This window comes from Kogia breviceps, chromosome 5 (assembly GCF_026419965.1).
Source record: "Kogia breviceps isolate mKogBre1 chromosome 5, mKogBre1 haplotype 1, whole genome shotgun sequence".
Classification (NCBI taxonomy): domain Eukaryota; kingdom Metazoa; phylum Chordata; class Mammalia; order Artiodactyla; family Physeteridae; genus Kogia; species Kogia breviceps.
In genome coordinates, this window is record NC_081314.1 from 90,916,767 (window position 1) to 90,942,035 (window position 25,269).

The 25,269-nt window shown below is 36.7% G+C and overlaps 1 protein-coding gene across 1 annotated transcript in view; it reads left to right on the forward strand.

Moving 5' to 3' along the window:
• Positions 1-25,269, forward strand: part of CFAP44 (cilia and flagella associated protein 44) — a 111,654-nt gene that overhangs the window by 78,821 nt on the left and 7,564 nt on the right. The window contains exons 24-31 of the mRNA XM_059063672.2: positions 651-855; positions 3,623-4,111; positions 10,210-10,413; positions 11,391-11,586; positions 19,661-19,771; positions 21,059-21,189; positions 22,258-22,374; positions 23,244-23,445. Of these exons, the coding sequence (XP_058919655.1) occupies positions 651-855; positions 3,623-4,111; positions 10,210-10,413; positions 11,391-11,586; positions 19,661-19,771; positions 21,059-21,189; positions 22,258-22,374; positions 23,244-23,445 (1,655 nt within the window). The remainder of the gene's footprint in view (positions 1-650; positions 856-3,622; positions 4,112-10,209; positions 10,414-11,390; positions 11,587-19,660; positions 19,772-21,058; positions 21,190-22,257; positions 22,375-23,243; positions 23,446-25,269) is intronic.

Here is a 25,269-nt window from a genome sequence, read left to right on the forward strand (position 1 = left end):
GGGACTAGAGTTTTCATTGGTCTGGTTTATACATTAACACAGTTTCATCTTCTTTCTGTCTTCTAGAAATGTATCTCTATCACTAGTTTGCTCATGGTTTTCTATCCCATTCTCAGCTTTCCTAGTGATTTACTTCCTTTGACACCCCACAGTGCCATTTCCATGGAATGTGGGAAAAGAGAGGGAGGTAAATACATATATAGTCGTACTATCATTTTGAATTACATGCCTTTTTTTGAAAATGTTATGACAAACTTTATGACAGTCACTTATGTTTTTTAAAAACTTTAACACTTGAGTGATTAAAAAAACAACAACAGCAAACCTGTATCCAAAGCATAATTTCTATTGAGGGAATAAATAACAATGTTGATCTAAATTACTTTGAAGTTAACCAAAGCCTAAGAATGATTCAGATTATTTCAGCACCATCTAGTTGATTATTTTTTATTTATTACTTATTATTTTGCTTGAGCTGCTTTAAAAATAGTCATTAACATAAAAAAAAATCTTGGGCTCTATAGGAAAAGGCAGCACCACAGACTCAGAATTATGCTTTTGCTTCATGATTAAATTTGATTATATGCCTAAAGTAGACAAATTAGAATTTATTGTCACATTTATGGCTGAGTTTTCTGCTTTTCTGATAGGTACAAGAGTAAACCTGATGATGACTATGAAGATCCCAAAGATGTTCAAGCCATCAAAGAGGCCCAGTTGTATATGGGAGACTTCAATTTGAAAACAGCCCCAGACTATAAGATACCTGAACACATGAGAATAAACGCTGCCAAGAAGGAAGAGGAACTGGGATACCTCGACTCTATGGTACTTACCCATAGCTTTCATGACAATGTGGCACACACCCTAGTTTTTGTTTTTGTTTTTGTTTTTTATTGAATTCTGCTGAAACCACCCATTTTGTTAGCTGGTCCCTAAAGATATATAGTCATAGAAATTTAGAATTGGAAAAGGCCTTCATGATTATCTAGAATAATGCCCCTTTTTACAAATGAGGAAATTGAGTCCCAAAGATAAGAGATTTATTCATGACTATTTAGTTAACATGGCAGAACCAGCCTTCAGATTAATTACTTGGTTCAATACCAGTTTCATGAGTGAAGGCATTATATTTTATGAACTTTGAATCTCTGAAATTCAAATACATCCTTGTTGGCTATTGTTTTTGGCTGCTGTGGACCACCAAGCCTTAGGAAAATAGACCACTATATTTAGTCTTTGTTTGAAGGACTTCCAAACTTTTGTGGGTGACTCAATACTGAACAATTAATATATTCCTTTTTTTTTTTTTTTTGCGGTACGCGGGCCTCTCACTGTTGTGGCCTCTCCCATTGCAGAGCACAGGCTCTGGACACACAGGCTCAGCAGCCCAGCCGCTCCACAGCATGTGGGATCTTCCCAGACTGGGGTACGAACCCATGTCCCCTGCATTGGCAGGCGGACTCTCAACCACTGTGCCACCAGGGAAGCCCTATATTCCTTTTTGATTCTCTCTGCATTTCCCCAAACTGCTTCTAATCATCCTGATTTCTCATACCTGTTTTCATCCTAAAGTTTCCTCTCCCTGTCATAGTCATTCATTGCTTTGAATTGACAAGTGACTTTTCACACTTAGAGGCTCAGAAGGCATCAGAGCTACCATTTTGAGGAGAATTTTGTATACAGCCACCTAGTATGGCTGTGCAGGTTGCCCATTTCAAGGCATCACGTTGAAAAGAGTGCCAATCATACCACAGATATAGCATGTTTGAATATTTTATAATTTTCTGACAAATGGAAGTGTAAAGTGTCTTGAGGAAGGAGTGTCTTTTTCTATTTCACCAAAGATGCTGTACATGCCAGCACTACAAAGATCCTGGTCTGGCAATTCATAGCCACAAGTAAATTTTCATAGCTCATACCTATAACTTTCTGATCAAATGGACATTTTGAGCATTTTATTAGTGACCGTTTGGAATTTTTTTTAGCTGTTTGTCTAAGGCAATTCTTGTTTCAACTATCATGTTTCATCCATTGTCATAGAGAAATGTTTTTTTGATCACAATTTGCCAGTCATCCACCTGAAATTTCATAGTACAGGTAGAGGTGATGGACAGGTGTGATGTCTTGAATGGAACTGCATTGTACTGAAATCTATTTTATTAAAATGACAGCATTAAATAATGCAGAGCACACAGATTCTACGGGTCAGAAGATCAGAGTTCCATTCCAATCTCTGCCACTTAATAGTTATATGAACTTGGCTAGTCATGTAACTCTCTCTAAGCCTCAGTTGTATTGTCTGTTTAAAAAAAAAAAAGGTATTACTGCCAATGAACAACAGTAAGACAAGACATGTCTAGTCTACTTCATAGGGTTAAAGTAATGGTCAAAGTCAATAAAGAGTCATTCTTATCATGGTTAAGTTCAAAGGCACTGAAAAGTATCAAGCATTTTAGAAGTCGTGTATTATACATTGCCCGCCCGCCGCCGCCTCCTCCTCCCCCACCTCCCCGTCCGTCCGTGGCTAGTGTTTAGGTGTGTGGTATTTGAAAAATTAGAAAGAGAGGCTTGGTATGTAAATTTGGCTCCTAAAAGAGGTAGGCCTTTCAGCCACCAGGCTGGTTTGGGTTTGTTCTCTGCTTAATTCTCCATCCTCCAGGTACTTCAGAAGTGGTCCCCCACTCACCCAAGGGCTGGATTTTGAGTTTAAACCCTAATGCTTTAAAGGTTTGTTCTTAAGTATGTAAAACATCTCCTGTATTTTGTTACAGTAGATAGTAAATATACAGGTAAGTTTTGTAAGACGACTTGAAGAAATGCCTTTCAATCTTTTCTTTTTCTTAACCGGTATATTTATGCAAAGTTACTCTTAACAGCTTTTGGGCCGTCTAGTTGCCTAACTGCACACCAGGAGCAGGGTTGCATGTGACTGGAGGCTCTGGTCAGGGCATTTAGGAAACACAGCCTGGGGAGAGAGCTGGCAGTGAGGGAGCAGTGGGCCTGTTTGGCACCTGTGACTGGAGGCAGCGGCATAGCTGGGCTCGGATGAGTGGAGAAGGAACCAAGGAAGAGTCCAGGAACCTCTTAGTGTGACGTGGTACTGGAATTTAGGATCGTGACCTTGCCTGCACAAGGAGTAACAGAAAGAATGTGGCCAAAATACAGAATGACAACAGGCTGAAGTAGCCCGAGGTCGGCAACCCTAAGTGAGTCTAAGCCAATAGGATTTGAATTTTCATCAGGGAAGGACGGTTACTGTGTGCTCCTGACCAAAGAATGGCCTTCCCCTCCCTGGGATCTGGCTGAGTCCAGGGCTCAGGAAGGACTTCCATTGAGTGATGGAAGGAGGATGGGGGAACTCAGCCCTGCAAGCCAGCTGGGGGACACCAGAGGTCACATCCAGACTGTCTTCCCCTTATGGAGAGGTGAAATGGGGAAAAGCCTAAAAACTAGAGAAAATAACTTAGTAGTGAACAGGAATGATCAGATAAATTTTTATCTTGAATTTTCACTAGGCATTCCGGTCAAGGGACAAAAGCAAATTATATTTCAAGCTGCCCTTTGTGAGCAGGTTGTCATTTTGCTTTCTTCCTATTCTTTTTATCAGGCCTATGCAAAGAAAATGCACATGAACAAGTGCATTGTCTCTCTTCGAGACCTTAAAGTGGCTGTCATCGAGGAAATACAGTGCCTGGTGCAAGAACTGAAGAACATTCAGTCGACTCTTCCCGAATCCAAGCACATCCCCATTCCCCAGATCCCTCAGATATACCCAGAAGAAGTTCCAGAAAAGAGATTTCAGTATGATGAGGAAACCCTCCTAGCTTTTAAGTGGCAGCAGATGAAAAATCAGGCTGAAACGGCCCCTCAAGTGGAAGAGGCAGCGTCTGCAGGCTCAGCTGGAAGCTTCCTCAGACTCTTTTCTGGAAAGGATGGGGATTTGATGACACGTGATTCATTGTCTAGATCATCAAAAGCATCAGTATTCAATCTAGATATTCCAAAGTTCATGGAATTTGAAAGAACAGATCCAACTGAAGTGGAGCTGGAGATTATGAAGAGGGATGAGATTAAACACGTGTACATGCAACAGTATTTGATCAACAGGGTAAGAAATGAGACTGCTTATTTAAAGCTGAAAGAGAGAAGAGCAGGATAATTAAAATTAAATTATAATTTAATTAAAAATAATTAAAATTATTTTTAATTTCTCTACATTCATCTTCCCCAAACCCTGACCAGCCCACAGCTCACTGATGGCTTGGCTTTCTCTCTGTCCCTGGTCTTCTGAAAATCATTGTGCTCTGCCCAGAACTTTGGAGCTTTTCAACTTTTTTCTTTTTGGAAAGCTAGGAATTAAGGGCAAATCCATGTTAATTGGTATCTAACTAAAGTCATGGTAAAGGAGAAGTGATGGAGCAGCCTTCAGATGACGGATGGAGCATAACTAAAAACCTTCCAGTGAAAATGGGGCACCCCCTGCTTTTCACCCCCTGCTCTTTCTCTAATGTGTGATTTGCCCCATTAGTGAGAGTGTTCATGGTAACGACTAGCTTCAGAATTGTTCTGGAGCTGGAATGCAAATATTTTTATTTGTAGGAAAATCAGGACCAGGCTGGGGCCAGTTGTGTGCAGGAGGTGCTCTGAATATGGAAGGAAAAGGTCCTTTCCTGGATGGAAGTTCCCTCCTGCCAACCGTATAGGGTCCCCTTCCTCAGTGTGTCTGAAAGCAGCACCTATTACTCCCCAACCTTATTCTTCACCCATTATCTCTACTTCTTCCAGCGCTGTTTTCTCACTCTTCCTGTTTCTCCCCACTTACCACCCCACTTCTGAGCTTCGTATCTGTGCTTTTTTCTTTGCTATTTCCTTCCACCTACAATGACTTCTTCTAAAGTTGTCATCACTCAAAACTCAGCTCACGTCCAAACCCTCTCCAGAATCTTCTGCCCACACTACATACTCTCCTTTCTTCTAAACTCCATTTGCACTTATAATCAGCACCTTAGGTTTTGTACTTATTTTTCTTGCTGTTTTATATGTGTTAGTTTTGACTTACAAATTGTACAATTTTTAATTGAAGTATAGTTGATGTACAATATTACATGTTACACATGAATAATATAGTGATCTACAATTTTTAAAGGTTATACTCCATTTGTAGTTATTATAAAATATGCTGTGTTGTACAATATATCATTGTAGCTTATTTTTTTTAACATCTTTATTGGAGTATAATTGCTTTACAATGGTGTGTTAGTTCATTGCGGTTTATTTTATACATAATAGTTTGTACCTGTTAATCCCCTACCCTTATATTGTTCCTCCCTCCTTCCCTCTCCCCACTGGCAACCACTAGTTTGTTCTCTATATCTGTGAGTCTGTTTCTTTTTTGTTATATTCACTAGTTTTATTTTTTTTAGATTCCACATATAACTGCAAACATATAATATTTGTCTTAACCTGGATGACTTATTTCACTACCCAAAATATCCCCCAGGTCCATCCATGTTGTTGCAAATGGCAAATTTTCATTCTTTTTTATGGCTGAGTAATATTCCATTGTATATATGTACCATATATTTTTCCATTCATCTGTTGATGGACACCTAGGTTGCTTCCATATCTTCGCAATATCTTGTAAATAACGCTGCTATGAACATTGGGGTGCACATATCTTTTTGAATTAGTGTTTTTGGTTTTTTTTGGATATATACCCAGGAGTGGAATTGCTGGGTCATAAGGTAGTTCTATTTTTAATTTTTTGAGAAACCTCCCTACTGTTTTCCACAGGGCTACACCAATTTACGTTCCCCAAAATAGTGTGAGTGTTCCCTTTTCTCCACATTCTCTTCTTGCCAAAATTTGCTATTTGTGTGTGTGTGTGTGTGTGTGTGTGTGTGTGTGTGTTTTAATGATAGCCATTCTGACAGGTGTGAGGTGATTATCTCATTGTGGTTTTGATTTGCATTTCCGTAATGATTGGCTATGTTGAGCATCTTTTCATGTTCCTTTTGGCCACCTGCGTTTCTTCTTTGGAAAAATGTCTATTCAGGTCTTCTGCCCATTTTTTAATCAGATTGTTTGTTTGTTTTTTGTTGTTGAATTGTAGGAGCTGTTTATATATGTTGGATATTAACCCCTTGTCAGTCATATCACCTGCCAATATTTTCTCCCATTCAGTAGATTGTCTTTTCATTTTGTTGATGGTTCCCTTTGCTGTCTGAAAGCTTTTAAGTTTAATTAGGTCCCATTTGTTTATTTTTGCTTTTGTTTGCTTTAGGAGACAGATCCAAAAAAATATTGCTACGATTTATGTCAACGAATGTTCTGCTTATGTTTTCCTCCAGGAATTTTATGGTTTCTCAGCCTTACATTTAGTTCTTTAATCCACTTTGAGTTTATTTTTGTGTATGGTGTTAGAGGATGTTCTAAGTTTATTCTTTTACATATAGCTGTCCTGTTTTCCCAGAACCACTTATTGAAGGGGCTGTCTTTTCTCCATTGTATATTTTTGCCTCCTGTGTCATAGATTAATTGACCATAGATGCATGAGTTTATTTCTGGGCTGTCTATTCTGTTTCACTGATTGATGTGTCTGTTTTTGTGCCTATCATACTGTTTTGACCATTGTAGCTTTGTAGTATGGTCTTGAAGTCAAGGAGCATAATTCCTCCAGCTCCGTTTTTCTTACTTGAGATTATTTTGGCTATTTGAGGTCTTTTGTGTTTTCACACAAAAATTTCTTTGTTCTAGTTCTATGAAAAATGCTATTGGTATTTTGATAGCGATTGCATTGAATCTGTAGATTGCCTTGAGTAGTATGGTAATTTTAACAATATTGATTCTTCCAATCCAAGAACACAGTATATCTTGCCATCTGTTTGTGTGATCTTCAATTTCTTTTATCAATTTCTTATAGTTTTCCTAGTATAGGTCTTTTACCTCCCTAGGTAGATTTATTTCTAGGTATTTTATTCTTTTTGATGTGATGGTAAATGGGATTGTTTCCTTAATTTCTCTTTCTGCTAGTTCCTTGTTAGTGTATAGAAATGAAACAGATTTCTGTATATTAATTTTGTATCCTGCAACTTTACTAAATTCATTGATGAGCTCCAGTAGTTTTCTGGTGGTGTCTTTAGGATTTTCTATGCATAGTATCATGTCATCTGCAAACAAGGACAGTTTTGCTGCTGCTTTTCCAATTTGGATTCCTTTTATTTCTTTTTCTTGTCTGTTTGCTGTAGGTAGGACTTCCAATACTATGTTGAATAAAAGTGGCAAGAGTGGGCATCCTTGTCCTCTTCCTGATCTTAGAGGAAATGCTTTTAGCTTTTCACCTTTAACACATTTTTTACCAGAGGCATATTATGGTCACAGGCATTAGTTTCTGCAAAAATCCCCCAGTCAATAATGTGTTAGCTATGGGTTTGTCATATATGGCCTTTATTATGTTGAGGTATCTTCCCTCTATGCTCACTTTCTGGAGAGTTTTTATCATAAATGGATGTTGAATTTTGCCAAAAGTTTTTCTGCATCTATTGAGATAATCATATGTTTTTTATTTTTCAATTTGTTAATGTGGTGTATTACATTGATTTCTGGATATTGAATTATCCTTGCATCCTTGGAATAAATCCCACTTGATCATACTGTATGATTATTTAATGTATTGTTGGAATTAGTTTGCTAATATTTTGTTAAGGACTTTTGCATGTATGTTCATCAGTGACATTGACCTGTAATTTCTTTTTTGTGTGATATCTTTGCTTGATTTTGGTATCAGAGTGATACTGGACTCATAGAATGAGTTTGTAAGTGTTCCTTCCTCTGCAATTTTTTTGGAATAGTTTTAGAAGGATAGCTGTTAACACTTCTCTAAATGTTTGGTAGACTTCATCTGTGAAGCTCTCTGGTCCTGGACTTTTGTTTGTTGGGAGTTTTTAAAATCACTGATTCAATTTCAGTACTGGTAATTGGTCTGTTCATATTTTCTATTTCTTCCTGGTTTCGTTTTGGGAGATTCTACATTTCTAAGAATTTGTCCATTTCTTCTAGGTTGTCCATTTTGTTGTTATATAGCTGTTAGTAGTAGTTTCCTATGACCTTTTGTATTTCTGTGGTGTCAGTTTTAACTTCCCTTTTTCATTTCTGATTTTATTCATTTGGGCCCTCTCCCTTTTTTTCTTGTGAGTTTGGATAAAGATTTATCAATTTTATTTATCTTTTCAAAGAACCAGCTTTAGTTTCATTGATTTTTTTTCTATTTTTTTTTAGTCTCTGTTTCATTAGATTATACAATTCTAGGATTCCCCTGAAGTGTCTAGGACAATGCCAGACGTATAGTAGATATTCAGTAAAAAGTTTTGATTGATTTAATTTTAACTATTAATTTAACAAATGTTTATTGGACATCCTATGTGCAGAAACAGTGCTAGCTAGGTAGCAGGGATGAAACAATTGTCAAGTCATACATGTTCTCTATCCTATAAAGCTTACAGGCTATGAGGGGTAGTGAGAATAAAACAAGCATAACCCTTACAACCTTGGACCACCTATGTGGTATAGTTGCAGAATGGTGTTGCACTGAAGAAAACATAGTGCTTCCTCCAAAGAAATTTAAAAATAATTCAAATTTGTTGAACAAACATTAAAGTGGAACCCACTTAGTCTACAGTCATACATTAAAAGTTTAATTTTTCTCCTCCTTGGTTTGTTGGGGTTTTTTGTTTTTGTTTTTTAGCTCTCTGAAATTCTCCAGCAGTTTCACAGACCCAAACCCACAGATATCTTCCTCTTTCTCAGCCCCAGGCTGAGCCCTCACTCATTATAGGCATTTGATAGTCGAGGCTCCCCATTCAAGTACAGCCTAATGAAAAACATGGAATGGTTTGTCTTTTTCCTATTATACTAGTTTCATTGGGAGAATCAGCCCTTTGGGCTCTCTGTTGATCTCTTCATCTCCTTTGGGATGGGGCAAGGGAGACACTGTGTCAAAATCAAAGTAAAACTGAGGATTTAAAATCATTTGAAATCACAGTGGAATAAAGTCTAGACCAGGACGTGAGATATTTGGGTTCTTTTTTTAAAAAATTAATTAATTAATTTTAATTTTTGTCTGTGTTGGGTCTTTGTTTCTGTGCGAGGGGGCTTTCTCTAGTTGTGGCAAGCGGGGGCCACTCTTCATCGCGGTGCGCTGACCTCTCACTATCGCGGCCTCTCTTGTTGCAGAGCACAGGCTCCAGACACGCAGGCTCAGTAGTTGTGGCTCACTGGCCTAGTTGCTCCACGGCATGTGGGATCTTCCCAGACCAGGGCTCGAACCCGTGTTCCCTGCATTGGCCGGCAGATTCTCAACCACTGCGCCACCAGGGAAGCCCAATATTTGGATTCTTATCCAAGCTCTGTAACAAATCTGATCTCAGGGAAGTCACTTTTAGTCTCAATTTCTTCATCTGTAAATAAGCCAAGAAGATTGAACAGGTTTCTTGTGGCTCCACAATTATATTTATCTATTTAAAAATATTTACTGTTCTGTAGATTTGAAACTTTTCAAAATAATTAGGTGAGGAAAATATTTTTTTTAGTGCTTACTGTGTGAAGGGCAGTGTAGAGATACCATGGGGATAGAGTGGAGACAGACACAATACTACCCACAAAGAGTTCACAGTCTCCGATTTAAACAGCAAGAAGGACATTCTTGATCAATGGCTTAATCAATGGCGAAGAAACAGCTCGAAGGACTGCAGTTACAGAATTCCTACCACTTAATAAATCAGTTCATCAATGATATTAAATGTACATAAATTAAATTATGAGACTGTATATACACCCGTGTGCCCCACCCACCCTTGTAATTCTCCATCCATAATAAGAAAATGCTTTTACCCAAACAAATCGGTATTGTTGGATAGGTTTTTTTTTGTTTTTTGTTTTTTTTTTCAGTACGCGGGCCTCTCACTGTTGTAGCCTCTCCTGCTGCAGAGCATAGGCTCCAGACGCGCAGGCTCAGCGGCCATGGCTCATGGGCCCAGCCGCTCCGCGGCATGTGGGATATTCCCGGACCGGGGCACGAACCCGTGTCCACTGCATCGGCAGGCAGACTCTCAACCACTGCGCCACCAGGGAAGCCCTGTTGGATAGTTTTAAAAATGCATGTACCTGTTTTAAACTTCTAACATACCCTCATATCTTTTTCCACCTCAGATCAAAGAACTGATTGTCACTTTTGATGCAGAACTCCGTCTCCTGAGACATCAGAAACTGAAACTAGATACTCAGATGAAATTATCTGACCTGCACCATGTCACATTATTTCAAGAAATGCTTCTCCTGAAGAATTTTGAGAAACAGGAGAACATACTTCAAGAGCGTGTTAATTCATTAGACAAAGAGGAACAGGACATGCAAGTATGAATGGGCAAAAGAGTGCTAGCTGGCTACAGCCTTAGTTATGGAGGGGACTTGATTCTTCTTTTCTTTCTTCTTCTCAACTTAATTTCCCCCCATGTTCTATTCCACATCTCTTTCTTGTCTTCTCTTCCTCCTCCTTTTCCCCGTTATTCCTGTTTGCTCTTTGTTTTTGGTAGCCGTGCTCAGGGAGAAGTGAATCATACTTTTTAATGAATTTGATCTGATATTTTGTAAGGTAGGAGAATAAATTTTTCAAAAGTGACCCTTATGTTTAATTTACCTATGGATTTCAAATTAAAAGTCTGTTTTTGTTGTCAGTAGCTATCATGTGAAGTTGAGTTTTGATTATATATTATCCTTATGAATGAACATACTTGGAAAAGAAGTTGGTAAATTTCTTAAATATTATAGCTAGTTTCAGAGTAATAAATAATTGAATAGCACAGGAAATTAAGTTTATTTGTTACATATATGTTAAATTTAAAGAGATTAATTAGACCATCTATCTTTGTCTTAAAAGAAGAAGGATTGTATTAGATAATACTTACTCAATAGTGACGTCAGTTTTTACGCATATCAGCTTCACTAAGAGCGGATGTGCCTTTTTGTTTTCGTTATCTTGTATTGATATGAGAAAAACCTTTTTTGAGACCACACGTGGAAAAATACTAGCTGATATCCACATATCAGTAAAAATTTCAATTTACTTAATCTAATTTCTTGAGGAAGTTAAACCTCAAAGAATCGATCTTATCTGATTCTGAACATAACTGATTTTTACAAAAGAATTATAAAAATTTAATAAAATAAATGAATGACTCTGCATTCAGAAACATCAGAAATGTAAACTTCTATTAAGAAGCTTAAAAAATGTTTGTAGGCTGTAACCTTACATTGTAATGTACGTTGTTCTCTGAACCTGGTTTATCAGAAATATTTTATTTATCATTTGTTCTTGTTTTTTGTTCATTTAGTGGAAAATAAATGAAACTCTTAAAGAGATGGAAGAGAAAAAGAATGAAGTCGCCAAGGTCCAGGACCAAGAAAAGGCACTCTATGCTGGTTTCCAAGCAGCCCTTGGAGAAAACAATAAATTTGCTAACTTTCTCATGAAGGTACTAAAGAAGAGGATTAAGCGGGTGAAGAAAAAGGAGGTTGAAGGAGATGCTGGTTTGTATTTCTTTTTACGTATGATCCTATTTTTTTCTCATTAGCATGAAATAGAGAAGTAACTAAGGGACATAGTACACCCTTTTATTTCACTACAACATAGACAATGTAGAGGCACTATGGGGTTACAGAGGAGAGGATATAAACCTTTAGGTCTCTAACCATCTGGATTGTGTGTTTGTGTGTGTGTATCTGGTATAAGATATCATAGGATAGTTTCATTTAACAAGCACATCTTTTCATATGTTTATTTGCTACCTGTATATCTTTGGTAGAATGTCTCTTCATGTCTTTTGCCCATGTTTGAGTAGGATTGTTTGCTTTGGTACTGTTGAGTTTTGAGAGTTCTTTACATATTACACCTACTAGTCCTCTGTCAGATATGTGGTTTGCAAATATTTTCCCCTGGTCTATAGCTTGTCTTTTCATTCCCTTAACAGAGTTTGCAGAGCAATAGTTTTGAATTTTCTCAATAGCCAATTTGTCAATTTTTCCCTTAAAAATATTTTTCTTCTTTTAAATTGAAGTATAATTGATTTACAATGTTGTGTTAATTTCTGCTGTACAGCAAAGTGACTCAGTTATATACATATATACACTTTTTAAAATATTCTTTTCCATTATGGTTTATCATAGGATACTGAATATCATTCCCTGTGCTATACAGTAGGACCTTGTTTTTTATCCGTTGCATATATAATAGCTTACATCTGCTAACCCCAACCTCCCACTCCATCTCGCCCCCAAACCCCTCCCTCTTGGCAACTACAAGTCAGTTCTCTATGTCTGTGAGTCTGTTTCTGTTTCATAGGTAGGTTCATTTGTGTCATATTTTAGATTCCACATGCAAGTGATAGCATATGATATTTGTCTTTCTCTTTCTGAGTTCACTTAGTATGATCATCTCTAGTTGCATCCATGTTGCTGCAGATGGCATTATTTCATTCTTTTTTATGGCTGAGTAGTATTCCATTGTATATATGTACCACATCTCCTTATTCCATTCATCTGTTGATGGACATTTAGGTTGTTTCCATGTCTTGGCTGTTGTGAATAGTGCTGCTATGAACATAGGGGTGCATGTATCTTTCTGGATTAGAGTTTTGTCTGAATATATGCCCAGGAGTGGGATTGCCAAATCATATGGTAATTCTATTTTTAATTTTCTGAGGAACCTCCATACTATTCTCATAGTGGCTGTACCAACTTACATTCCCACCAAGAGTGTAAGAGAGTTCCCTTTTATACACACCCTCTCCAGCATTTGTTATTTAATGATGGCCATTCTGACTGGTATGAGGTGATACCTCATTGTAGTTTTGATTTGCATTTCTCTAATAATTAGTGATGTTGAGCATCTTTTCCTGTGCCTATTGGCTGTTTGTATTTCTTCTTTGGAGAAATGTCTATTTAGGTCTTCTGCCCTTTTTTTTTTTTTTTTTTTTTTTTTTTGTGGTATGCGGGCCTCACTGTTGTGGCCTCTCCCGTTGCGGAGCACAGGCTCCAGACACGCAGGCTCAGCGGCCATGGCTCATGGACCCAGCCGCTCCATGGCATGTGGGATCCTTCCAGACCGGGGCACGAACCCGTGTCCCCTGCATCGGCAGGCGGACTCTCAACCACTGCGCCACCAGGGAAGCCCCGTGCCCATTTTTTGATTGGGTTATTTTTTATTGTTGAGTTGTATGAGCTGTTTGTATATCTTGAGTTTTTCCCTTTTTGGATCTTGTTATGGTGTCAAGTCTGAGAACTCTTTGCCTAGCCCTAGATCCCACAGATTTTCTATTTTTTTCTAAAAGTTTTATCATTTTACATTTAAGTCTGTGATCTGTTTGGAGTTAATTTTTGTATAAGATGTGAGACTTTGGTCAAAGTTTTTTTTTTTTCTCCTAGGAATCTCCAATTGTTCTAGCACCATTTATTGAAAAGGCTGTCTCTTTTCCATTGAATTGCTTTTGATCTTTGTCAAAAATCATTTGGGCCTATTTGTGTGGTTCTATATCTGGCTTTTCTATTCTCTTCTATTGATGTATGTGTCTATCTCTCCACCAATACTATAGTCTTGATTATAGTAGCTATTGAGTTCTGAAATCAGGTAGACTAATTTCTCCCAGTTTATTCTTCTTTTTCAAAATTGTTTTAGCTATTCCAGCTCCTATATATTTCCATATTTTAGAATTTTTTTTTCTCAACCTACAAAAGATCTTGTTGGAATTTTGGTAGCAATTGTGTTAAACTTCTATATCAATCTGGGAGAATTTGCATCTTTACTGTGTTGAGTCTTCCAATGCATTAACATAGTATGTATTTATGTAAAGCTTTGATTTGTCATCAGCATTGTTTTCAACATACAATTCAAGTTCATGTTTTGTTAGATTTACACCAAAGCATTTCCCTTTTTTTTGAGTAATTTTAAAAGGTATTTTACTTTTAATTTTGGTGTCCACATATTCATACTAGTATATAGAAATATAATTGCTTTTTAGATGTTTATATCTTATAACCTCGCTTATTAGTTTTAGGGGGTTTTGATTGATTCCTTGGGAATTTCTAACTGTAAAAAGGGGCAGTTTTATTTATTTCTGGTCAGTGTGCCAATTACCTTTTATTGCCTTATTGCACTGGTTAGAACATCCAGTACTATCTTGAAATAGAGTGCTCAGAGCTGATATCCTTGCCTTAGTCCAATTTTAGGGGGAAAGCATTCAATCTTTCACCATTAAGTATGCTACCTGTACCATTAAGAAACACCTGTAAGTGTTTCATAGATAGTCTTTATCAAGTTCATGAAATTCCTGTCTGTTCCTATTTTTCATGAATTTTTATCATAAATGGATGTTGAATTTTATCAGATGCTTTACTGCATTGACAATTATGTGATTTTTTTTTTCTTTAGCCCGTTAAGATGGTGGATTATATTGGCTGATTACCGATTACCAGATCAGACTAGCATTTCTGAAATAAATCTCCCTTGGTGTGATGTAAAATTCTTTTTATATATTGCTGAATTCTACTTGCTAATATTTTGTTAAGAAATTTTATGTCTATATTCATGAGGATCATTGTACTGTTTTTGTACTATATTTATTTGGTTTTAGTATCAGGAGGATAATAGCTTCAAAATGTGAATTGGGAAGTCTTCTCTCCTTTTTGATTTTTCTGGAAGATATTGTAAAGAATTTATGGCAATTCTTTACAAATATTTGGTAAAGTTCTCCAGTGAAACTATTTGGGCCAATGGATTTCTTCAAGGTAGTTTTACAATTAGAATTTCAATGTTCTTAATAGTTACAGAAATATTCAAATTATCTATTTTATATTGGGTAAGTTGTGGTAATTTGTATTTTTTGTGGAATTGGTCTGTTTCACCTAAGTTAGCAAATTTATGTGCATAGAGATGTTCATTGTATTTCCTTGTTATCCTTTTAATATCTGCAGGGTCTGTAGTAATATCACCTGTTGCATTCTCGATATTGGTAAGTTGTTTCTTATCTTCCTATTTTTTTTTTTCAGTCTTGCTAGAGGTTTGTCAATTCAATTGATCTTTTTGAGAACAAATCAGCTCTTTGTATAAGTGATTTTCTCTATTATTTTTCTGCTTTCAATTTTATTGATTTCTGTTATTATCTTTACTATTAGCTTCCTTCGGCTTGCTTTGGGTTTATTTTGTACTCCTGTTTTTAGGTTTTGAGGTGGGAGCTTAAATCATTGACTTGAGAATTTTTCCTCTTTTCTAGTTTAGTACTATAATTTCTCTCTCAGCACTGGTTTAGTTGTATTCCACAAATTTTCAAGTGCATTTTCATTTCCATTCAGGTCAATGTGGTTTTAAAATTTACATTGTGACTTCTGGGTCCCATCGATTATATACAAGTGTGTTGTGTAGGTCCAAGTGTTTTGAGATTTTCCTGTTATCTTTCTGTTATTGAGTTCTAGTTTGATTCCATTGTGGTCAGAGAACACACTTTGTATGATTTCAATTCTTTTATATTTGTTGAGATTTGTTTTATGGTCGGACATATGGTCAATCTTGGTGTATGTTCTGTGGGCACTTGCAAAGAATGTATATTGTGCTGTTTTGTGTGAAGTGTTTTATTACCGTTAGTTAGATTCTATTGACTGATGATACTGTTCAGGTCTTCTATATCCTTGCTGATTTTCTATATAGTTTTTGCTTCAAATGTTGAGGGAGGGGGTGTTGACGTCTCCAAATATAATCATGGATTTGTCTATTTCTCCTTTCACTTTTGTCAGTTTTTGCTTCACATATTTTGCAGCTCTTTTGTTTTATGAATACACATTTAATATTGCTATGTCTTCTTGATGGACTGACACTTTTATCATTATATATGGTCTTTTTCTGTCTTGAGTAATTTTCTTTGCTCTGAAGTCTATTTATCTTATATTAGTATAGCCAGTCCTGCTTTGCTTTGATTAATAGTTGCATAATATGCCTTTCCCCTCCTTTTAATTTCAACTTGACTATATAATTATATAAGAAATGAATTTCTGATAGACAGCATATGGTCAAATAATGTTTTTCATCCACTCTGTCTTCTATTTGGTATATTGAACCACTTACATTTGATATATTAGGGCTTAAGTCTGCCATTTTATTTTTTATTTGTTCTTATTCTCTGTTTTCTGTCTTTGTTCTTTTTCCTACCTTCCTGTGGGTTACTTGAACATTTTTTTTAAATTCCATTTTAATTTTCTCTAGCACTTTTTAATGTATCTCTTTGTATACTTTTTTTAGTGGTTGCTCTATATATTATTGATACATTATATATACATAATTTATCCCAGTCCACCAGTGTCATCATTTTACCAGTTTAAGTCAAGTTTAGAATCCTCATCTACCTTTACATCTCTTTATCTTCCCTATTTATAATATGGCTGCCTTAAATATTTTCTCTACATACATCTAGAACCATATCAGACAATGTTATAATTTTTGCTTCAATTATCAAACATAATTTAAACTTGGAGGAGAAAAGCCTATTGTATTTATCCATGTTTCTGCTCCAAGTTTCCTGTTTTAAAAAATAATTTCCCTTCTGTGTAAAGAATTTTTTTTATCCATTCTTTTAGGGCAGGTATACTAGTGGCAATTTAAAAAATTTTCCTATAATCTGAGTATATCCTGATTTCTCCTCTTTTTCTGAAAGACATTTTCACTGGGTATAGGATTATAGGTTGGCATTTCTTTTCTTTCAGCATTTGAAAAATATTGTGCCAATTCCTTCTGATCTCCATAGTTTCTGATGAGAAACCCTCTGATATTCAAATTGCTTATCCCCTTTTCTCTGTTTGCCTTCAAGATTTTTTTCTCTTTAGTTTTCAGAAGTTTGACTGTGATTAGTCTTAGTGTAGATTTTTTTTTTTGGATTTATCCTCTTTGGAATTCATTCAACTTATCCGTAGGTTTATGCCCTTTGCCAAATGCAAGAAGTTTTCAGCCATTATTTCTTCAAGTACTTTTAAAGACCCCCCTCTTTTCCTCACTCCTTCATGCGACTTTGATGGCATGAATATTAGACCTTTCATTATGGTCCCATAGGTCCCTGAGGCTCTAGGGTTTGGGTTCTGTTTGTTTTTCCAGTTTGTTTTCTCTCTGTTGTTCAAATTGGCTACTTTCTACTGTTCTGTCTTCAAGTTCACTGATTCATTTCTCTGTCCCCTCCATTCTGCTGTTGAACTTATCCATTAGTTTCTATTCTAATTATTGTATTTTTCAGTTCTAAAATTTCCATTTAGTTCTTTATATAAATAAACAAATAGGCTGAGACTATTTCTTTGAGGCATTGTATTTTTTCATTTGCTTCAAGTGTGTTCATAATTGCTCACTGAAGCATTTTTATCTTGCCTGTTTAAAGTACTTTGTCAGATAATTCTAACATTTCTGTCATCTTAGTGTTAACATTTATTGGTTGTCTTTTCTCATTCAGTTGGAGATATTCTTGGTTCTTGGTATGATGCATGACTTTCACTTGAGAGCTGGAAATGTTCATATTATGTATGAGATTCTGTATCTTATTTAAATCTTCTGGTTTACTTGGCTTTCTCTAACACTGTTCTGACAGAGGAAGGAGTGGGTGCATCCTCCTTACTGCCAGGTGGAGGTACTCATCCTTTTTTTTCACCCAAGAGAAGGGAGATCGCCTTACTATTGTTGTGTGCATATGGGAGTCCCAGCTCCCCACAGAATCTCTACTGACAGCTTGGTGAGGTCATTTGGCTAGAGAGAGCAGGTTCTGGTTGGGCCTTTCTTTATCTGTGCCTGTTGGTGTTTCAGGTCTTCTCCACCTCTGAGATACAGGGCAAAAATAAAGGCCCAAGGAACTCAACACAGTGTTGTTCCTCAGGGTTCGAAGTGCATTAGTAGGTCTGCTGCCTTCTTTCCACTTCTCAGAGTCTTCTTGTTGTTTTTTTTACATATAATGTCCAGGGGTTTGGGCTGTATTTACTGGGAGGAATAGGGGAAGCAGATCTGCTTCATTTTCCTGAAAACAGAAATCTATGTAAGAATTTTAAGGCCTAATTTTAAACTTTGCTGATTTATTTCATAAGGTGGTACAGATCACTTGTAGTTATTTTAAGAGACATTTTAATTCTTTAAATTAATTAATTTATTTTTGGCACTATTGGGTTTTTGTGGCCGGGTGCAGGCTTTCTCTAGTTGTGGTGAGCGGGGGCTACTCTTTGTTGCAGTGTGTGGGTTTCTAATTGCGGTGGCTTCTCTGGTTGTGGAGCATGGGCTCTAGGCATGTGGGCCTCAGTAGTTGTGGCTTGCGGGCTCTACAGTGCAGTCTCAGTAGTTGTGGCACACAGGCTTAGTTGCTCTGAGGCATGTGGGACCATCCTGGACCAGGGCTTGAACCCATGTCCCCTGAATTGGCAGGTGGATTCTTAACCACTGTGCCACCAGGGAAGTCCTGAGACATTTTAACTTAACAAATCTTTAGTGAGTATAAGGTCCACTTCTTATCTCTATTTTTTGATGTTCCATATAATAGAAATTGCCAATTGTTCACACATGGGCTCAAGGTGTTTTAAAAGAAAATGGGGTTAGAGTTGAGTGGGGGAGGTCTACAATTCCTTATCCAAAACTCTTGGGAGCAGATGTATTTTAGTATTCAAAAAATTTTATAAAAGATATTAAATATGACATTGTTAAAGGAAAAAAAATCATTCATGACACTTGTTAAGAATAAGGTAGACTTTATTCAGGGGGATCACTATAATGGGATTTTGTAGTAGGGGAGAGATCAGCTGAACTCTGAATACAACAAGGCAAGCGGAGATTTATAGCCAAGGAGCACGGTCAGGGTTAGTTGATAGAAAATTACTAAGAGGTAGGGTAATTCTTTGCTAAACTGACCTAACAGGGTTTCTGTTGAAGGCAGGCCAGAGTGATAAGATATTGAGGGTAGGGAATAAGGAATTTGACCAGCTATCAAGGGTGGGGAATTACTCAGCAGGACCCTTGCTAAAACTGAACTAAATGGGCCCAGGACAGAGCCCATTTAGTTCAAGGTCAAGGACTAGTCAGAGGACTCAGAGGAGTCTGACTCAAGTTTGGTTACAGGCAAGAGTCTTTGTCAATTAACACCCCCAGCAGGGTTTGGTACAGAATCTCTAAATCAAACATCGTAGTACTTCTGCAGCAAGACATGAATATTCACACTAAGTAGGTTAAGTGAAGATTATAAGTGGTATTACTTTGGTTCAGAGAAGTTATGAAAATCTTCTCTGTTTTCAGAGCACTGTGATTTAGGAATTGTGGACTGTATAGCCAAGCGTGTGTTAGATGGGTCACAGCATAAGCAGCTTGGCAGCTTGATCTCAACCCTCTCTGACTCAATGCATTGAAATTAATTGCACAACCTTCTGCAGACATTTGAGTTTGTGGTCTCTGTATCGGTAACCATTTTAAATTCTTCTAAAAATACTGAATAATTTCCTTATTTACCTGTTGTTTCCCTAGTAACTAATTCATTAAAAAATGATTTATTTTTAAAGTCTTAACACAGGAACTTCTCTGCTTATTAACAATGTTTCCCTCTCTCCTTAGATGAAGATGAAGAAAGTGGTGAATCAAGTGAAGAAGAATCCAGCTTGGAGAGTGATGAGGATGAGTCTGGATCTGAAGATGAGGTTTTTGATGATTCTATCTGCCCTACAAGTAAGTGGGATAAAACCGTGCATTCTCTGTTACGTGTGACTATGGATTGATAATACCAAATTTTCCTTTTTTTGGTTTCTCGATTGTCTCATAATGATATTTAAGGAAAGGATGGCTTAATATGTATGAAGTATAGTCTAATGAATACTCTTTGGGGCTCTCTGGACAATGAATTTTCTGTTTCTTGAGGCAGCTATTTATGAGTACCCAATTAAATCTGCAGACAATCTCTAGTTGATTCAGTCATAAATTATGCAGAAAGTTTTATTTTCTAGAGAAACAGAAGATTTATATATGTGTATGTATATATAAAAATATATATTTAAGTATATTTTTATAAAGCTCTTCCTTTTTGCCAAACCATTCAGTTTTCATATTTCAAACCTGTTTTGTAAGGGCAATTTTTACGTTTCCTGGAGATGCTTGGCAATTTATATTCACTATTTTCACTGGTGAAACCAGTCTGAAATATTCTTACAGTCCAAAATTCTTATATTCCAGACCAATATTCTTACAGGCTCAATACATGAATGGTTCAGTAGGAAAACTATTTCTTCTTGATCTGAAATTATTTTCCTAGGTATTTCATATGAATTATAAATCAAATTTTAAAGTCAAATAAAGTTTAAATCTTGTTTTGATTTTGAAAATAAGAATCTCCTTAAAATCATATTTATGAGTGGAAGAAAGCTAGAAAATCTTGTAGTGCAACTTGTTATTTTATAGCAGGATTAAACGGCTTGAACAAAGGCTCACAGTTAGTTTAGTGGTAGAACTTGGGGTGGAGCTATGGTTCCTAAATTCCATTGTAGTGATCCATTATATTTTCACATTCTTTATCAATTACTCAGTGGATAAATGTGGCTGTCAGTGTGATATAGTGGAAATTAATACAGAGATACTGTACTTGAATCCCATTCTGTCACATATCAGCTGTGTGACCTCTCTGAGACTTATGGTGGTCGGGTGGTTGTGACCTGTAAAATGGGAACAATAGTCTGTACCTTGCAGGGCCTGTGAGCCTTGAATGAGATAAGGTACATAAAGGACCCAGCACCAAGCCTGGCTCGGAGCATTGCTCAGAACATCAATACTAATATAACCATTATCATGATTATTAATACCATTAATAATTTCTACCCAGAATAATTTCTACCTGGAGCCCTAAGTATGATGGAACCTTGCTGGAGTAGATGGACATTAATAATTCTGAAGCTCCAAAGTCCACACTTATTGTATTACTACATTCCCTAATAAATGGGGCTGCTTTATTGACTATCTTTTCAGATTGTGATATGGGTCTCTTTGAACTGGCCCTTCAACTTCGAGAGAAAAGGCTGGACATTGAAGAGGCCTTAGCTGAAGAAAAGAAAATGATCGATAACCTCAGAAAGGAATATGATACATTGTCCAAAAAAGTATGTTGGTCTGCCCTTCTCAGGTCTGTTTATCCTCTCCCAACAAGCTACACCTCCTTGCAGCTATAATATTGCTATTTCATAGCAATGGCATGAGTTAGGACTTCTTGTAAGAGAACAGACATTTCCCATGTTATATCCATTTACAGTTGTGGTTGAGGGGCCATTGCTCTTTTAATGACTGGGACTTTCTTTATCTAAATCATTGGCCTCCAAACTTTTTTGATTACATACTTCTATAAGTAAAAACATTGTGGAGCACATATTCCCACAATAAATGTATATTTATTTATAAATTATATACATGAACTATTGTACTAATATATTTTATGTATTATGAAACATTTGCAAAAACAGAAATGAAAAAGAATAAGATAAAAATAAATAGAAATTGAAACTTCTATCCAGACCCCAGTAAATCACTTTGACACTCTGGGGTGTATGCATTCCATGTGGGAGGCCACTAAGCTAAACTTCTGGTACAGTTATATTGAGTTTTCTGCTGTACCTGCTCAGTTTCCCTCTTAGGTACTCTTTCCTAGAGCAGCATCACTTGACTCATATTCAGAAATATTTTTGATAGATTGCTTCTCCTCTTGAAAAAGGAAATGATTTGGAAAACTTACAAGTATTTTAGGAGATGAAGCATGTGCTTTAGAAATACTGTAGTTAGTAGTTTCATTACTTTAAAGGGCTTTTTTCTCTAGTTTATTGACATCATTATGACCAAATGGGATTTGAACCATCCTGACAAAGACATTCCAGGCTGAGAGATGCTTTTACAGCAGAAAACAAAAGGGAGATGGGGACAAGTCTTCTGAGTTGTCATTAACAAAACCTATACAACTCTGGGGTCACTGGAACAATTGAAAAAGTGGTCTGGATCATGACTTAGCAGGAAGAGAATAATATATGTTGCTGGGCTGCAGACTGGGATTGTCTGTTTAATCACAGCCCAACAAAGCAGATCCAGCTCATGCATTTGCTTCCTCCCAGAAAGGCTTCATTTACAACCTCGGGTATATATTCAGTGTATCTTTTCAACATCTCACATGGGGCTTTCCACAGGTGAAGATTGTGGCAACTAATCTGAACATGGCAGAGGAAGCCCTGGAGGCTTATCAACACGAGAAGCAGCAGCGGTTGAATGAACTGCTGGTTGTGATTCCTCTCAAGCTCCACCAGGTGACGGGTCTGAGAGGTGGCCCCACCCTGTCTGAGCAGGAAAGCCGCTTTTCCAGAGAAAAATTCATGGGCCACTAGGGGGGAGAAGTGCAGTCCTTGGCTGAGAAATCTACCTGTAGAAGGACACCCCAACTTTTCTTACCGCTTCTGAGATTGTTATAAAAGCATAATATGAAAACATGTATATTTCCCGGTGGTCCATTATCACTTTGAAAGTTGAATCATTTCAAGTCTGAAGAAATGAGAAGCCTATGACTTAAGGGAATGGCTTGGAGGTTGAAATCTTGGCTCTTGGACACATGTCACTTTTCACACCATCTTGAAGTAGACATGAACTAATGATGCAAGAATTATCTTCACTTAAACTCTACTTGTTAATGAGGGAGGTTAAGATAAAAGGAAAATATTCTTTCTCTTTTTTTCCCTCTCTTTGTTCATCTCTATATCCCGCTCAAATTACAACTTCCATTAAAATGCAGAGATCATATCAGCGAAGGCCCATCGTACCATGTTTTGTCACGTACATAGAGAAAGTTGTATGTTAGAAGAAAAACCTAAGATCAGCCTTACATACATCTTGTTTAACCTGACCCAAACAGGATTAGCTATCTGTAGCAATTTGCCTAATATGCCAACCCTGAAATGTCCGTTCCATCCTTATGCAGTAGATATCAAGCATGGTCTTTTTGGAAAGAAGTGCTGTCCCAGAGGGACATAATGTGACTTCTATTTGAAAGTGGCTTCCTGCTTTTACCTTACTCAGTGGTGACAAAGGACAGAGAAAGAAGTGTTTCCCTTATGCTTTCCATGACCTTAAATTTAGCTTGATCTTTGTCTATTCTTATTTCTGTTTTGTTTTGCTTTTGTAGATAGAGTATGTGGTATTCGGAGAAATACCTAGTGATCTTTCTGGAACTTTGGTCTTTTCGAACCACTCCTTGGGACGACTGCAAGAACGAATCGTCCAGCTGCACGAGGAAAATTCCCAGCAGCAAAAACTTAACAAAGAATGCCGGGAGAGGCGTAAACAGCTCATCCGAGAAAAGAGAGAGATGGCCAAAACTATACAGAGTGAGTATTAAGCCCGTGGCTTATTTAGTAATATTTATTGATTAGAGAGGAAACTGTCAAGTGACCATCTCCAACTTTGAAAACAGTAGGTCATCACACATAAGAACCACTGAGAGGAAATAACACCTTCCCATCTTCCCACTTACCCTCTCTCCTGATTCTATCAAAAGGTCATTCTCCTATTTTAAAAAGATAAATATTTTGTCATAGAAACAGTTTCTCGCAATTTTTAAAGGTTTTATGTATAATAAATTATAGAATAATACTAAGTAGGGGCAATAGCCCCTGTACCTACTAGCAAGCTTAAGAAATAAAGCATTGAAGATACAACTGAAGGCCCTTCTCTTTATAATACTGTTCTGTTCTCTCCTTCCCCAGGATCAACCACCAGCCACATCCATATACATATGGATGTATCCACACACAGTATACAAAGTGCCTTTGCATGTTTTTAACTGTAAAATAATATTATTCCTATCATTTTACAGTTCACTTTATTAAAACAGTTTTTGAGAGTGATCCGTATTGCTACAGATAATTACTCATTTTAACTGGTACTATAATATTCCATCATAGGACTATAAAAGGGTTTTTCTTCAGTCTCCTGTTGATGGATATTTAGGGTACTTGTAATTTTTCATGATTACAGTGTTACAGTGAACCTTCTTGTACATGTCTCACTGTGCATGTGTGGAAGAAGGTGAGTCCCCAGGACTGGGGGCTCTGGGTGAGAGGGGTATGTGTGCATTTTCCACTCTCCTGGGTATTGTCAAGTTGCCCTCCAAAGTGGCTGTACCCTTTTCTCTCCCTTGGCAGTGTGAGAATTTCCTGGGCTCCATAGTCTAATCAACACTTAATACTGTTAGACTTTCGTATTTCTGCCAACCTCGTAGATGTTAAAATTGTATTTCACTGTTTCCTGAAGTCCTTGAGGTTGAATGTCTTCACATAGCTTATTTGCTGTTTATTTGTTTCCTTTTCTTGCCTGTCATACACTTTGCCCATTTCTTTACTTCTGTTTTTTTATTTTACTTTTTGATTGTAGGGAGTTTTTTCCTATATTTTATGTCTTTGTCCATTACATTCACTTCGAATCTTTTCTAATATGTGTCTCACCTTTTTACTTTATTTAGTGTATCTTTTGGGGATACAGACATTTAAAAATCTCAATATAATTAATTTTATCAATCTATTTATAGTTTGTTCATTGTGTGTGTGTGTGTGTGTGTCTTAAGTCCTTTCCTATTTTGAGGTCACAAAGGTATTTTTCTATCGTTTCTTCTATTAGTAGTGTTCCTCACATTTACGTTCTTAATTCAGATGGAATTGAAGTGTATAGTATAAGATGTATGGAGTAAAGACAATTCTTTTAAAATACCTTCTGAATATTTGATATATGGAACATATGTGTAAGCGATGAAGTATTCCAACTTTAATAACAATATTACCAATACTATAATAGCATCTACCTTAATGCCACAGACCTGTACACTTTAAAAAGATTAAAATGGTACATTTTGTTATGTGTATTTTACCACAATTGAATAATATTTTTTAAAAGAAAATTTGAAAAAGAAAAATAATGGGAAGAATATAGCGGTCAGTCAATCCACGTTGCTTGGATTTGTAGAGGTCAGTTTCCAGTGGGTGATGATGGTTCTACCCTCATGGGTGGCTGGATTATACAATTTAAAAATACATGTTAGGACTCTATGTTTGAATAACACTTATTTGAGACATAGAGTTTTCTCAGGTATAAACCTTGAGGCCCCAATGTTTCTCACGTACTTCACATTCCTTTGGCTTCTGTAGCCTGTGAATGTT